At 51.7% G+C, this 15,671-nt stretch overlaps 1 protein-coding gene across 1 annotated transcript in view; it reads left to right on the top strand.

The window, feature by feature from the left end:
* Window positions 1–15,671, top strand: part of LOC145358323 (apical endosomal glycoprotein-like) — a 79,998-nt gene that overhangs the window by 51,327 nt on the left and 13,000 nt on the right. The window contains exons 9-10 of the mRNA XM_080212239.1: window positions 7,910–8,000; window positions 11,681–11,827. Coding sequence (XP_080068365.1) covers window positions 7,910–8,000; window positions 11,681–11,827 — 238 coding nt within the window. The remainder of the gene's footprint in view (window positions 1–7,909; window positions 8,001–11,680; window positions 11,828–15,671) is intronic.

Raw genomic sequence — 15,671 nt, 5'->3', positions numbered from 1 at the left:
TCACACTCTACTACAGCACTCCGTCACTGAGACACTGACTGTCACACTCTACTACAGCACTCCGTCACTGAGACACTGACTGTCACACTCTACTACAGCACTCCGTCACTGAGACACTGACTGTCACACTCTACTACAGCACTCCGTCACTGAGACACTGACTGTCACACTCTACTACAGCACTCCCTCACTGAGACACTGACTGTCACACTGTGCTGCAGCACTCCTTCACTGAGACACTGACTGTCACACTGTGCTGCAGCACTCCGTCACTGAGACACTGACTGTCAGACTCTCCTACAGCTCTCCGTCACTGAGACACTGACTGTCACACTCTACTACAGCACTCCCTCACTGAGACACTGACTGTCACACTCTACTGCAGCACTCCGTCACTGAGACACTGACTGTCACACTCTACTACAGCACTCCCTCACTGAGACACTGACTGTCACACTCTACTGCAGCACTCCGTCACTGAGACACTGACTGTCACACTCTACTGCAGCACTCCATCACTGAGACACTGACTGTCACACTCTACTACAGCACTCCGTCACTGAGACACTGACTGTCACACTCTACTACAGCACTCCATCACTGAGACACTGACTGTCACTCTACTACAGCACTCCGTCACTGAGACACTGACTGTCACACTCTACTGCAGCACTCCATCACTGAGACACTGACTGTCACACTCTACTACAGCACTCCGTCACTGAGACACTGACTGTCACACTCTACTACAGCACTCCGTCACTGAGACACTGACTGTCACACTCTACTACAGCACTCCGTCACTGAGACACTGACTGTCAGACTCTACTACAGCACTCCGTCACTGAGACACTGACTGTCACACTGTGCTGCAGCACTCCGTCACTGAGACACTGACTGTCACACTGTGCTGCAGCACTCCGTCACTGAGACACTGACTGTCACACTCTACTGCAGCACTCCGTCACTGAGACACTGACTGTCACACTGTGCTGCGGCACTCCGTCACTGAGACACTGACTGTCACACTGTGCTGCAGCACTCCCTCACTGAGACACTGACTGTCACACTCTACTGCAGCACTCCGTCACTGAGACACTGACTGTCACACTCTACTGCAGCACTCCGTCACTGAGACACTGACTGTCACACTCTACTGCAGCACTCCGTCACTGAGACACTGACTGTCACACTGTGCTGCAGCACTCCGTCACTGAGACACTGACTGTCACACTGTGCTGCAGCACTCCCACACTGAGACACTGACTGTCACACTCTACTGCAGCACTCCCTCACTGAGACACTGACTGTCACACTCTACTGCAGCACTCCCTCACTGAGACACTGACTGTCACACTCTACTGCAGCACTCCCTCACTGAGACACTGACTGTCACACTCTACTGCAGCACTCCCTCACTGAGACACTGACTGTCACACTCTACTGCAGCACTCCCTCACTGAGACACTGACTGTCACACTCTACTGCAGCACTCCCTCACTGAGACACTGACTGTCACACTGTGCTGCAGCACTCCCTCACTGAGACACTGACTGTCACACTCTACTGCAGCACTCCGTCACTGAGACACTGACTGTCACACTGTGCTGCAGCACTCCGTCACTGAGACACTGACTGTCACACTCTACTACAGCACTCCGTCACTGAGACACTGACTGTCACACTCTACTGCAGCACTCCCTCACTGAGACACTGACTGTCACACTCTACTGCAGCACTCCCTCACTGAGACACTGACTGTCACACTCTACTGCAGCACTCCGTCACTGAGACACTGACTGTCACACTCTACTGCAGTACTCCCTCACTGAGACACTGACTGTCACACTCTACTGCAGCACTCCCTCACTGAGACACTGACTGTCACACTCTACTACAACACTCCCTCACTGAGACTGACTGTCACACTCTACTACCGCACTCCCTCACTGAGACACTGACTGTCACACTCTACTACAGCACTCCCTCACTGAGACACTGACTGTCACACTCTACTACAGCACTCCCTCACTGAGACACTGACTGTCACACTCTACTGCAGCACTCCGTCACTGAGACACTGACTGTCACACTCTACTGCAGCACTCCGTCACTGAGACACTGACTGTCACACTCTACTGCAGCACTCCCTCACTGAGACACTGACTGTCACACTCTACTGCAGCACTCCGTCACTGAGACACTGACTGTCACACTCTACTACAGCACTCCCTCACTGAGACACTGACTGTCACACTCTACTGCAGCACTCCCTCACTGAGACACTGACTGTCACACTCTACTACAGCTCTCCCTCACTGAGACACTGACTGTCACACTCTACTACAGCACTCCGTCACTGAGACACTGACTGTCACACTCTACTACAGCACTCCGTCACTGAGACACTGACTGTCACACTCTACTACAGCACTCCGTCACTGAGACACTGACTGTCACACTGTGCTGCAGCACTCCGTCACTGAGACACTGACTGTCACACTCTACTGCAGCACTCCCTCACTGAGACACTGTCTGTCACACTCTACTGCAGCACTCCGTCACTGAGACACTGACTGTCACACTCTACTGCAGCTCTCCGTCACTGAGACACTGACTGTCACACTCTACTGCAGCACTCCCTCACTGAGACACTGACTGTCACACTGTGCTGCAGCACTCCCTCACTGAGACACTGACTGTCACACTCTACTGCAGCACTCCGTCACTGAGACACTGACTGTCACACTGTGCTGCAGCACTCCCTCACTGAGACACTGACTGTCACACTCTACTGCAGCACTCCGTCACTGAGACACTGACTGTCACACTGTGCTGCAGCACTCCGTCACTGAGACACTGACTGTCACACTCTACTACAGCACTCCGTCACTGAGACACTGACTGTCACACTCTACTACAGCACTCCGTCACTGAGACACTGACTGTCACACTCTACTGCAGCACTCCGTCACTGAGACACTGACTGTCACACTGTGCTGCAGCACTCCCTCACTGAGACACTGACTGTCACACTCTACTGCAGCACTCCCTCACTGAGACACTGACTGTCACACTCTACTGCAGCACTCCGTCACTGAGACACTGACTGTCACACTGTGCTGCAGCACTCCGTCACTGAGACACTGACTGTCACACTCTACTGCAGCACTCCGTCACTGAGACACTGACTGTCACACTGTGCTGCAGCACTCCGTCACTGAGACACTGACTGTCACACTCTACTGCAGCACTCCGTCACTGAGACACTGACTGTCACACTCTACTGCAGCACTCCCTCACTGAGACACTGACTGTCACACTCTACTACAGCACTCCGTCACTGAGACACTGACTGTCAGACTCTACTACAGCACTACCTCACTGAGACACTGACTGTCACACTCTACTGCAGCTCTCCGTCACTGAGACACTGACTGTCACACTCTACTGCAGCACTCCCTCACTGAGACACTGACTGTCACACTCTACTACAGCACTCCCTCACTGTGATACTGACTGTCACACTCTACTACAGCACTCCCTCACTGAGACACTGACTGTCACACTCTACTACAGCACTCCGTCACTGAGACACTGACTGTCACACTCTACTACAGCACTCCGTCACTGAGACACTGACTGTCACACTCTACTACAGCACTCCGTCACTGAGACACTGACTGTCACACTCTACTACAGCACTCCGTCACTGAGACACTGACTGTCACACTCTACTACAGCACTCCCTCACTGAGACACTGACTGTCACACTCTACTACAGCACTCCGTCACTGAGACACTGACTGTCACACTCTACTACAGCACTCCGTCACTGAGACACTGACTGTCACACTCTACTACAGCACTCCCTCACTGAGACACTGACTGTCACACTCTACTACAGCACTCCCTCACTGAGACACTGACTGTCACACTCTACTGCAGCACTCCCTCACTGAGACACTGACTGTCACACTCTACTACAGCACTCCCTCACTGAGACACTGACTGTCACACTCTACTACAGCACTCCGTCACTGAGACACTGACTGTCACACTCTACTACAGCACTCCGTCACTGAGACACTGACTGTCACACTGTGCTGCAGCACTCCCTCACTGAGACACTGACTGTCACACTCTACTGCAGCACTCCGTCACTGAGACACTGACTGTCACACTCTACTACAGCACTCCGTCACTGAGACACTGACTGTCACACTGTGCTGCAGCACTCCCTCACTGAGACACTGACTGTCACACTGTGCTGCAGCACTCCGTCACTGAGACACTGACTGTCACACTCTACTGCAGCACTCCCTCACTGAGACACTGACTGTCACACTCTACTGCAGCACTCCCTCACTGAGACACTGACTGTCACACTCTACTACAGCACTCCGTCACTGAGACACTGACTGTCACACTGTGCTGCAGCACTCCGTCACTGAGACACTGACTGTCACACTCTACTGCAGCACTCCCTCACTGAGACACTGACTGTCACACTCTACTGCAGCACTCCCTCACTGAGACACTGACTGTCACACTGTGCTGCAGCACTCCGTCACTGAGACACTGACTGTCACACTACTGCAGCACTCCGTCACTGAGACACTGACTGTCACACTGTGCTGCAGCACTCCGTCACTGAGACACTGACTGTCACACTCTACTACAGCACTCCCTCACTGAGACACTGACTGTCACACTCTACTGCAGCACTCCCTCACTGAGACACTGACTGTCACACTCTACTACAGCACTCCCTCACTGTGACACTGACTGTCACTCTACTGCAGCACTCCGTCACTGAGACACTGACTGTCACACTCTACTGCAGCACTCCGTCACTGAGACACTGACTGTCACACTCTACTGCAGCACTCCGTCACTGAGACACTGACTGTCACACTCTACTGCAGCACTCCGTCACTGAGACACTGACTGTCACACTGTGCTGCAGCACTCCCTCACTGAGACACTGACTGTCACACTCTACTGCAGCACTCCGTCACTGAGACACTGACTGTCACACTGTGCTGCAGCACTCCCTCACTGAGACACTGACTGTCACACTCTACTACAGCACTCCCTCACTGAGACACTGACTGTCACACTGTGCTGCAGCACTCCCTCACTGAGACACTGACTGTCACACTGTGCTGCAGCACTCCCTCACTGAGACACTGACTGTCACACTCTACTACAGCACTCCCTCACTGAGACACTGACTGTCACACTCTACTACAGCACTCCCTCACTGAGACACTGACTGTCACACTCTACTGCAGCACTCCCTCACTGAGACACTGACTGTCACACTCTACTGCAGCACTCCGTCACTGAGACACTGACTGTCACACTCTACTACAGCACTCCGTCACTGAGACACTGACTGTCACACTCTACTGCAGCACTCCGTCACTGAGACACTGACTGTCACACTCTACTGCAGCACTCCCTCACTGAGACACTGACTGTCACACTCTACTGCAGCACTCCCTCACTGAGACACTGACTGTCACACTCTACTACAGCACTCCCTCACTGAGACACTGACTGTCACACTGTGCTGCAGCACTCCCTCACTGAGACACTGACTGTCACACTCTACTACAGCACTCCGTCACTGAGACACTGACTGTCACACTCTACTGCAGCACTCCCTCACTGAGACACTGACTGTCACACTCTACTGCAGCACTCCGTCACTGAGACACTGACTGTCACACTCTACTGCAGCACTCCCTCACTGAGACACTGACTGTCACACTCTACTACAGCACTCCGTCACTGAGACACTGACTGTCACACTCTACTGCAGCACTCTGTCACTGAGACACTGACTGTCAGACTCTACTGCAGCACTCCCTCACTGAGACACTGACTGTCACACTCTACTACAGCACTCCCTCACTGAGACACTGACTGTCACACTCTACTGCAGCACTCCGTCACTGAGACACTGACTGTCACACTCTACTACAGCACTCCCTCACTGAGACACTGACTGTCACACTCTACTGCAGCACTCCGTCACTGAGACACTGACTGTCACACTCTACTACAGCACTCCCTCACTGAGACACTGACTGTCACACTCTACTGCAGCACTCCCTCACTGAGACACTGACTGTCACACTCTACTGCAGCACTCCCTCACTGAGACACTGACTGTCACACTCTACTGCAGCACTCCCTCACTGAGACACTGACTGTCACACTCTACTGCAGCACTCCCTCACTGAGACACTGACTGTCACACTCTACTGCAGCTCTCCCTCACTGAGACACTGACTGTCACACTCTACTACAGCCTGTGTACTCCAGTACAGTCAATGTAAGCACTGTAAGATTGCCTGTTTTTAGACGTTGAATGTAGCCTGTGGAAACTTGTTGAAGCCAGTTATCGAATTCACTGATTGCAGTTCCAATCAGACTCTGTATCAGCCCTGCCTGAGCACTGGGCTAAAACTGAACCTTTTTCATCCCAAACGGCAAATGTTACTTAATTAAAAAATTAAAGAGAGACTAGACTTCCAGTCGAAATTAACCCTTAAATTCCCTCAGTCACCAAACTCTGACTTATGCACTCTGCTGTAACTCTAAGTAACACTTCAGTGCAAACAGAAGTATCTTTTAAAACTTTCCAGAACTATTTTCTTCCCGGTTCCTGGCACTAACCCCTTCTGTTCCACAACTTAGAATCCTGACTATCTGCAGTCCCTCAGTGCAGGGATCGCTTTCAGACCTCTGGACCCCCCACCAACCTCTGACCAAAGCAGGGGGTGGGGGAGAGGTTGAAGAGGGAGGAGGGGGGTGGAAGGGGGTTGGGACAGGGTGTGCTCTGGGGTGGGGGTGGGCTGGGGAGGGGGTTGGGGCAGGGAGCTGCTTGGGGAGGGGGTTGGGGCGGGGGGGTTGGGGGGGTGTTGGGGAGGGGGTGTCGGGGGGGGTTGGGGAGGGGGTGTCGGGGTGGTTGGGGAGGGGGTGTCGGGGTGGTTGGGGAGGGGTTTGGGGAGGGGGGTCAGGGAGGGGGATCGGGGGGATCGGGGGGATCGGGGAGGTGTTGGGGAGGGGGGGTCAGGGAGGGGGATCGGGGTGGGGGTCGGAGGGGGGTCGGGGGGGCGTTGGGGAGGTGGGGTCGGGGGGTGTTGGGGAGGGGGGTCGGGGAGGGGGGTCGGGGAGTGGGGGTCAGAGGGGGGTCGGGGGGGGCGTTGGGGAGGTGGGGTCGGGGGGTGTTGGGGAGGGGGGTCGGGGAGGGGTGTTGGGGAGGTGGGGTCGGGGAGGGGGGTGTTGGGGAGGGGGAGTCGGGGAGGGGTGTTGGGGAGGTGGGGTCGGGGAGGGGGGTGTTGGGGAGGGGGGGTCGGGGAGGGGTGTTGGGGAGGTGGGGTCGGGGAGGGGGGTGTTGGGGAGGGGGGGTCGGGGAGGGGTGTTGGGGAGGTGGGGTCGGGGAGGGGGGTGTTGGGGAGGTGGGGTCGGGGAGGGGGGTGTTGGGGAGGGGGGTGTTGGGGAGGTGGGGTCGGGGAGGGGGGTGTTGGGGAGGGGGGTGTTGGGGAGGGGGGGTCGGGGAGGGGGGGTCGGGGAGGGGGGTGTTGGGGAGGGGGGTGTTGGGGAGGGGGGTGTTGGGGAGGGGGGGTCGGGGAGGGGGGTGTTGGGGAGGGGGGTGTTGGGGAGGGGGGTGTTGGGGAGGGGGGGTCGGGGAGGGGGGTGTTGGGGAGGGGGGTGTTGGGGAGGGGGGTCGGGGAGGGGGGTGTTGGGGAGGGGGGTCGGGGAGGGGGGTGTTGGGGAGGGGGCTGTTGGGGAGGGGGGTCGGGGAGGGGGGTGTTGGGGAGGGGGGTCGGGGAGGGGGGTCGGGGAGGGGAGCAATGATGAGCCGGGTTACTGACAGCCTCTCTTCTTTCAGTTCATCTTTGAAGCGATTGGTGGAGGAGCGAGAATGTCATACATTGCAATCGATGATGTCACAGTTGATCATAAAGAATGTCCTGATATTGGTGAGTGACCCCTGACCCCTAACCCCCGGTGAGTGACCCTGTGACCCCTAACCCCATGGTGTGTCCCTGTGACCCCCTAACCCCATGGTGAGTGACCCCTAACCCCATGGTGAGTGTCCCTGTGACCCCCTAACCCCATGGTGAGTGACCCCTAACCCCATGGTGAGTGTCCCTGTGACCCCCTAACCCCATGGTGAGTGTCCCTGTGACCCCCTAACCCCATGGTGAGTGACCCTGTGATGCCTAACCCCATGGTGAGTGTCCCTGTGACCCCCTAACCCCATGGTGAGCGACCCCTAACCCCATGGTGAGCGACCCCTAACCCCATGGTGAGTGACCCCTAACCCCATGGTGAGTGTCCCTGTGACCCCCTAACCCCATGGTGAGTGACCCTGTGACCCCTAACCCCATGGTGAGTGACCCTGTGACCCCTAACCCCATGGTGAGTGACCCTGTGACCCCTAACCCCATGGTGAGTGACCCTGTGACCCCTAACCCCATGGTGAGTGACCTTGTGACCCCCTAACCCCATGGTGTGTCCCTGTGATCCCTAACCCCATGGCGAGTGACCCTGTGACACCTAACCCCCTGGTGAGTGACCCTGTGACCCCTAACCCCTGGTAAGTGACCTTGTGAACCCCCCAAACCTTCCCTGCTTGTGAGTGACCCTGAAACCCCCAACTCCCATCTCTTGGTGAGTGATCATGTGTCCCTAACCCTTACTCTCTGGTGAGTAACCCTGTTTTTTTATTCATTTGTGAGACATGGGTGTCAATGGCTGGCCAACATTTATTGTCCATCCATAATTGCCCTTGAGAAGGTGGAGGTGAGCTGCCTTCTTGAATCACTGCAGTCCATGTTCTATGGATTGACCCAGTATGCGGTTAGAGAGGGAATTCCGGGATTTTGACTGAGTGACTGTGAAGGAACAACATATTCCCAAGTCAGGATGCTGAGTGGCTTGGAGGGGAACCTCCAGGTGATGGTGTTCCCAGGTATCTGCTGCCCTTTTCCTTCTAGATGGAAGTGTTTGTGGGTTTGGAAGGTGCTATCTAAGGATCTTTGGTGAATTGCTGCAGTGCATCTTGTAGATAGTACACACTGCTGCTACTGAGCATCGGTGTTGGAGGGAATGAATGTTTGTAGATGTGGTGCCAATCAAACAGGCTGTTTTGTCCTGGATAGTGTTGAGCTTCTTGAGTGTTGTTGGAGCTGCACCCACCCAGGCAAGTGGGAAATATTCCTTCACACTGCTGACTTATGCCCTGCAGATCGTGGACAGGCTCTGGGAAGTCAGGAGGTGAATTACTGGCCACAGTATTCCTAGCCTCTGACCAGCTCTTCTGGCCACTGAGTTAATGTGGTGAGTCCAGTTGAGTTTCTGGTCAATGGTAACCCCAGTGATGTTGACAGTGGGTGATTCAGTGATGGTAACACCATTAAGTGTCATGGGACAGTGGTTAGAATGTCTCTAATTGGTGATGGTCATTGCCTGGCATTTGTGCAACATGAATGTTACTTGTCACTTGTCAGTCCAAGCCTGGATATTGTCCAGATCTTGTTGCATTTGAACATGGACTGATTCAGTATCTGAGGTCACGAATGGTGCTGAACATTGTGCAATCATTAGTGAACATCCCCACTTCTGACCTTACAACAGAGGGGAGGTCATTAATGAAGCAGCTGATTGTTGGGCCTAGGGCACTAACCCTGAGGGATTCCTGCAGAGATGTCCTGAAGCTGAGATGACTTCACAACTACAACCATCTTCCTATGTACCAGGTATTACTCTAACCAGTGGAGCGTTTGCCCCCTGATACTCATTGATTCCAGTTTTGCTCAGGCTCCTTGATGCCACACTCAGTCAAATGCAGCGTTGATGTTACTGTCACTCTCACCTCACCTCTGGAATTCAGCTTTTATTCATGTTTGAAGCAAAGCTTCAATGTTAGAGAGACTAGTCAGGGTAAATACATGGGGTTATGGCGCTGGCGCCTGGGTGGGATTGTGGTCGGTACAGACTCGATGGGCTGAATGGCTTCCTTCTGTACAGTTGGGACTCTATGATTCCAAACAAACCGTGTTACAAGTTGTCCAGGAAACACCAGCTGGATCTGATCACCAGATATGAATCTCTGAACAGCATTCCCAACACAAACAACCACTACAATATTGACAGTAATACAGATTATCCCCTGATATGCAGTAAGATTAGGATGCAAAGCTTGAAACCATTTTATTTAAAGCAGAAATTCTATCACCATCATGTGTATTGTCTCCAGGCATTCTCCAAGGCGGCCTTCACGACACACGACAGCGCAGAGTCGCTGAACAGAGACTGATAGCCAAGTTCCGCACACATGAGGACGGTCTCAACAGGGATCTTGGGTTCATGTCGCACTATCTGTAACCCCCGTGACTTGCCTGGGTTTGCAAAACCTCACTTACTGTGCTGTCTGGAGACAATACACATCTCTGTAACCTGTGATCAGTGCTCCTTCCACACACATTGTCAGCCACTTCAGGTCTTGAACAGCAGGTTAGGTGTAAGGATTCGCATTCTAATCAGTAATCTCTAAACTGTCTGTGCTTTATATGCTCTGTCTGAGGCCAGAACTCTCCATTCACCTGACGAAGGGACTAACCCGAAAGCTTGTGAGTCTATTATCAAATAAATCATTTGGACTAAAACCTGGTGTTGTCAGACTTTTTACTATCTTCACCCTTCGCAATCCCTCCCCACTGAGGCTGCAGGAGGGGCCTGAACCCAGATAGCCAAGGTTAGAGGAGAAGGTCAGGGGACAGGATGAAGCTATTGCAGATAGTTCCCCCAGATGGAGCTGGACTCATTTGCTTCACATTGGGGATATCAGAGTGGGTGCCCCTGAAATAGCATCATAAAGGTTCCACTTACTCCTTGACATTTCACACACCACATCCCACCAACTGGGGGCAACTAGACCGTACCAGGCTGGACTGGGATGGGTCAGTCTGGACGGTGGATCGGTCTGGGTTGATCTGGGTCGGTCTGGGTCAGTTTGGGTCAGTCTGGATCGGTCTGGTTGGTGGATTGGTCTGGGTGAACCTGGGTCGGTCTGGGTGAACCTGGGTCAGTCTGGTCACTGGATCGGTCTGGTCACTGGATTGGTCTGGTGGGCCTGGGTCAGTCTGGCCACTGGACCGGTCTTGTTGGTGGATTGGTCAGGGTGGGACTGGGTCAGTCTGGTCACTGGACCGGTCTGGGTGGGTCTGGGTCAGTCTGGTCACTGGACCGGTCTGGGTCACTCTGGTCACTGGACCAGTCTGGTTGGTGGATTGGTCTGGGTGGATCTGAGTCAGTCTGGTCACTGGACTGGTCTTGTTGGTGGATTGGTCTGGGTGGATCTGGGTCAGTCTGGTCACTGGACTGGTCTTGTTGGTGGATTGGTCTGGGTGGATCTGGGTCAGTCTGGTCACTGGACCGGTCTGGTTGGTGGATTGGTCTGGGTGGATCTGGGTCACTCTGGTCACTGGACCGGTCTTGTTGGTGGATTGGTCTGGGTGGATCTGAGTCAGTCTGGTCACTGGACCGGTCTGGTCAGTGGATCGGTCTGGGTGGGTCTGGATGATGCTGACCATCAGGAAGAGCAGATATTTACCTGCAAGACAGAGGAATGAATTATCTGACTTTTCCATCCTAGGAAGCTGTGACTTTGAGCGGGACCCGTGTGGCTGGAAGAATGTCTTGAATCCCAAACTTGACTCCAAGGACTGGGACTGGAACAGTGGGCAAACTCCCAGCTACTTCAAAGGGCCTGAGGTGGATCACACAAAGGGGACCTCACAAGGTGGGTTCCATTGGCAGGCTGCTGTTTGCTGCCTTTCTGAGTATGCAATGGTGTTACTACTGCTGCTATTAGCCAAACAGTGAGCGTGTTTGTGTGTATGTGTGTGTGTGTGTGTGTATGTGTGTATGTTTGTGTGTCTATGCGTATGTGTGTGTCTCTATATGTAGGGGGGTGTGTGTGTGTATCTGTGTGTGTGTGTTGTGTCTGTGTGGCTTCCTGGGGTTGTTGATCTACTGTCTAATGTTCTACCACATCAGCGCACTACTGTACAGAATTCGACCAGGACCAAGTGCAGACTGGTGGTTCAATGTGGATTGACCAATATTTATAGAATGGAATGGCAAGCAGAAAAAGGGGGCCCCAGGATTTGAATTAGAGACCTCTTGATCTCCAGTAAAATGCTCAACGACGGAGCTATATCCCCAAACACAGAGTGTATACACGTATCATTTCACATGTTTAGGCAGATTAATTAGTTTTCAGCCGCCAGAGACGCAGTGGTCCAAATGATTAAAATTCTATCTAGAGTTCAAGTTCAACTTTTCAAATTTCTACCTTTTACAATCTCTTTTTCTTCGTTTCCTGGTCTTTTTTTATTTCTATTTACTTTGATCTGATGCGGAGGTGACCACTGCCAAACCTCTCTAACACATCTAACAATTCAAATCATGTCGAGATATTCACAATGAATGTGTGGTGTTGTATAATGAAAAGGTGGCATGGCCAATTGTTCTATAATAGACCACTGTTAATCATTATCCCGTATTAATGATTCCTATTGCAATTAGGTTGGCCATTCAATTTCTAAGAAATTTTTATTTGGATTTATTCTTGGAAAATTAGGATTGGATTGTAGTTATGTTGATCGATGTGTTTGGCCCATGTATTAACTGCAGTATTTATAGGCATGGTGCATTGTGCAGCAACACAGCATTCGATCTCAGCTGGTTCCATCCCTCCCTGGATTTCAGGTGTCATTAGGGAGATGTTTCTAATCCGGTGTTGCTTTATAAAAAATTTAGTCTATTCCTAAAGTTACAAAGCCAGTGCACAAAGTGGACCGGCTGCACCCGATTTCATCTCCTAGCTTGCTCCAAAATCCAAATTCAAATTGAATCCAATTCACAGTTGCCACAAGAGAGACAAAGAAGATCCAAGCTGACAAGACGAGGCATTGTGTCCGAACTTGGGCTTGATCTTACCCAAAAGGTCAATATTATACGATTGTGATCAGTTTGTGCTGTTGAAGCTTGTTGAGAAGGCTTTCCATACTGTGCTGTGCATTGCATCTCGACACAACCCTGTCACCTCTCATGCAGCTTTTCTGACTAGTGACAGTTATTAGACTTATAATAAAACCTGGCATTGCCACCCTGGCACCCCCCTGCCATGTCCCTGACAAACTACGTTTTAGTCCAACCGATTTGTTTGATAATACTCACAAGCTTTCGAGGGGACTGCCTCTTCGTCAGGTGAATGGAGAGTTCTGGCCTCAGACAGAGCATATAAAGCACAGACAGTTTAGAGATTACTAAACTAAACTGTCTATACTGTCTGTGCTTTATATGCTCTGTCTGAGGCCAGAACTCTCCATTCACCTGACGAAGAGGCAGTCCCCTCGAAAGCTTGTGAGTATTATCAAACAAATCGGTTGGACTAAAACCTGGTGTTGTCAGACTTTTTACTGTGTTTACCCCAGTCCAACGCCGGCATTCCCACATCCTGACAAACTACCCAGCCTTCAGGAGAACAGAGACCATGACACCACGCAACCCTGTCACAGCAACCTCTGCAAGACATGCCAGATCATCGACATGGATACCATCATCTCACATGAGAACACCATCCACCAGGTACATGGTAAATACTCTTGCAACTCGGCCAACGTTGTCTACCTGATACGCTGTAGGAAAGGATGTCCCGAAGCATGGTACATTGGGGAGACCATGCAGACGCTACGACAACAGATGAATGAACATCGCTCGACAATCACCAGGCAAGACTGTTCCCTTCCTGTTGGCGAACACTTCAGCGGTTACAGGCATTCGGCCTCTGATCCTCAAGTAAGCATTCTCCAAGACAGCCTTCATGACAGCGCAGAGTCACTGAGCAGAGACTGATAGCCAAGTTCCGCACCCATGAGGACGGTCTCAACCAGGATCTTGGGTTCATGTCACACTATCTGTAACCCCCATGACTTGCCTGGGCTTGTAAAATCTCACTAACTGTCCTGTCTGGAGACAATAAGGATTGCAAAGATGATCCTGGATAGGTGCGAAAGTAACAGGGTCGTTGTTATGGGGGACTTTAACTTTACAAATATCGATTGGAAAAGCTATAGTTCAAGCACATTAGAGGGGTCAGTTTTTGTCCAATGTGTGCAGGAAGGTTTCCTGACACAGTATGTAGATAGGCCAACAAGAGGTGAAGCTACATTGGATTTGGTACTGGGTAATGAACCAGACCAGCTGTTAGACTTGGAGATAGGTGAGCACTTTGATGATAGTGACCACAGTTCGGTTACGTTTACCTTAGTGATGGAAAGGGATAGGCATATACCGAAGGGCAGAAGTTATAGCTGGGGGAAAGGTAATTATGAGGCTATTAGGTGAGATTTAGGATACATAGGGTGGAGTAGGAAATTGCAGGGGCTGGGAACAACTGAAATGTGGAGCTTATTCAAGGAGCAGCTACTGCGAGTCCTTGATAAATATGTACCTGTCAGGCAGGGAGGAAGTGGTCGAGCGAGGGAACCGTGGTGTACTAAGGAAGTTGAATCTCTGGTGAAGAGGAAGAAGGAGGCTTATGTAAAGATGAGACATGAGGCTCAGTTAGGGCACTGGAGAGTTATAAATTAGCCAGAAAGGAGCTAAAGAGAGAGTTAAGAAGAGCTAGAAGAGGACATGAAAAGACTTTGGCAGATAGGATCAAGGAAAATCCTAAAACTTTCTGTAGGCATGTCAAAAATAAAAGATTGGTTAGGGCAAGATTAGGGCCAGTCAGAGACAGCAGTAGGAAGTTGTGTGTGGAGCCTGAAGAGATAGGAGAGGCACTGAATGAGTATTTTTCGTCAGTATTCACCCAAGAAAAAGTCAATTTAGTCGAGGACAATACTGAGATACAGGCTTTTAGACTAGACAGGATTGAGGTACATAAGGAGGAGGTGTTAACAATTCTTGAGAGTATGAAAATAGGTAAGTCCCCTGGGTTGGATGGGATTTACCCTAGGATTCTCTGGGAGGCTAGGAAGGAGATTGCAGAGCCTTTGGCTTTGATCTTCACGTCGTCATTGGCTACAGGTATAGTGCCGGAAGACTGGAGGATAGCAAATGTTGTCCCCTTGTTCAAGAAGGGGATTAGAGACCATCCTGGGAATTATAGACCAGTGAGCCTTACTTCTGTTGTGGGCAAAGTTTTGGAAAGAATTGTAAAGGATAGGATTTATAATAACTAGAGAGGAACAATTTGATTAGGGATAGTCAACACGGTTTTGTGAAGGGTAGGTCGTGCCTCACAAACCTTATCGAGTTCTTTGAAAAGGTGATCAAAGAGGTGGAAAAGGGTAAGGCAGTTGACGTGGTGTATATGGATTTTAGCAAAGCGTTTGATAAGGTTCCCCATGGTAGGCTACTGCAGAAAATGCAGATGCGTGGGATTGAGGGTGATTTAGCAGTTTGGATCAGGAATTGGCGAGCTGATAGAAGACAGAGGGTGGTGGTTGATGGGAAATATTCAACCTGGAGTTCAGTTACAAGTGGTGTACCTCAAGGATCTGTTTTGGGGCCACTGCTGTTTGTCATTTTTATAAATGACCTAGATGAGGGTGTGGAAGGATGGGTTAGTA

Source organism: Carcharhinus amblyrhynchos, chromosome 25, assembly GCF_965287045.1.
Source record: "Carcharhinus amblyrhynchos chromosome 25, sCarAmb.v2.hapA, whole genome shotgun sequence".
Classification (NCBI taxonomy): Eukaryota; Metazoa; Chordata; class Chondrichthyes; order Carcharhiniformes; family Carcharhinidae; genus Carcharhinus; species Carcharhinus amblyrhynchos.
This window is presented reverse-complemented; position numbering and strand designations above follow the sequence as displayed.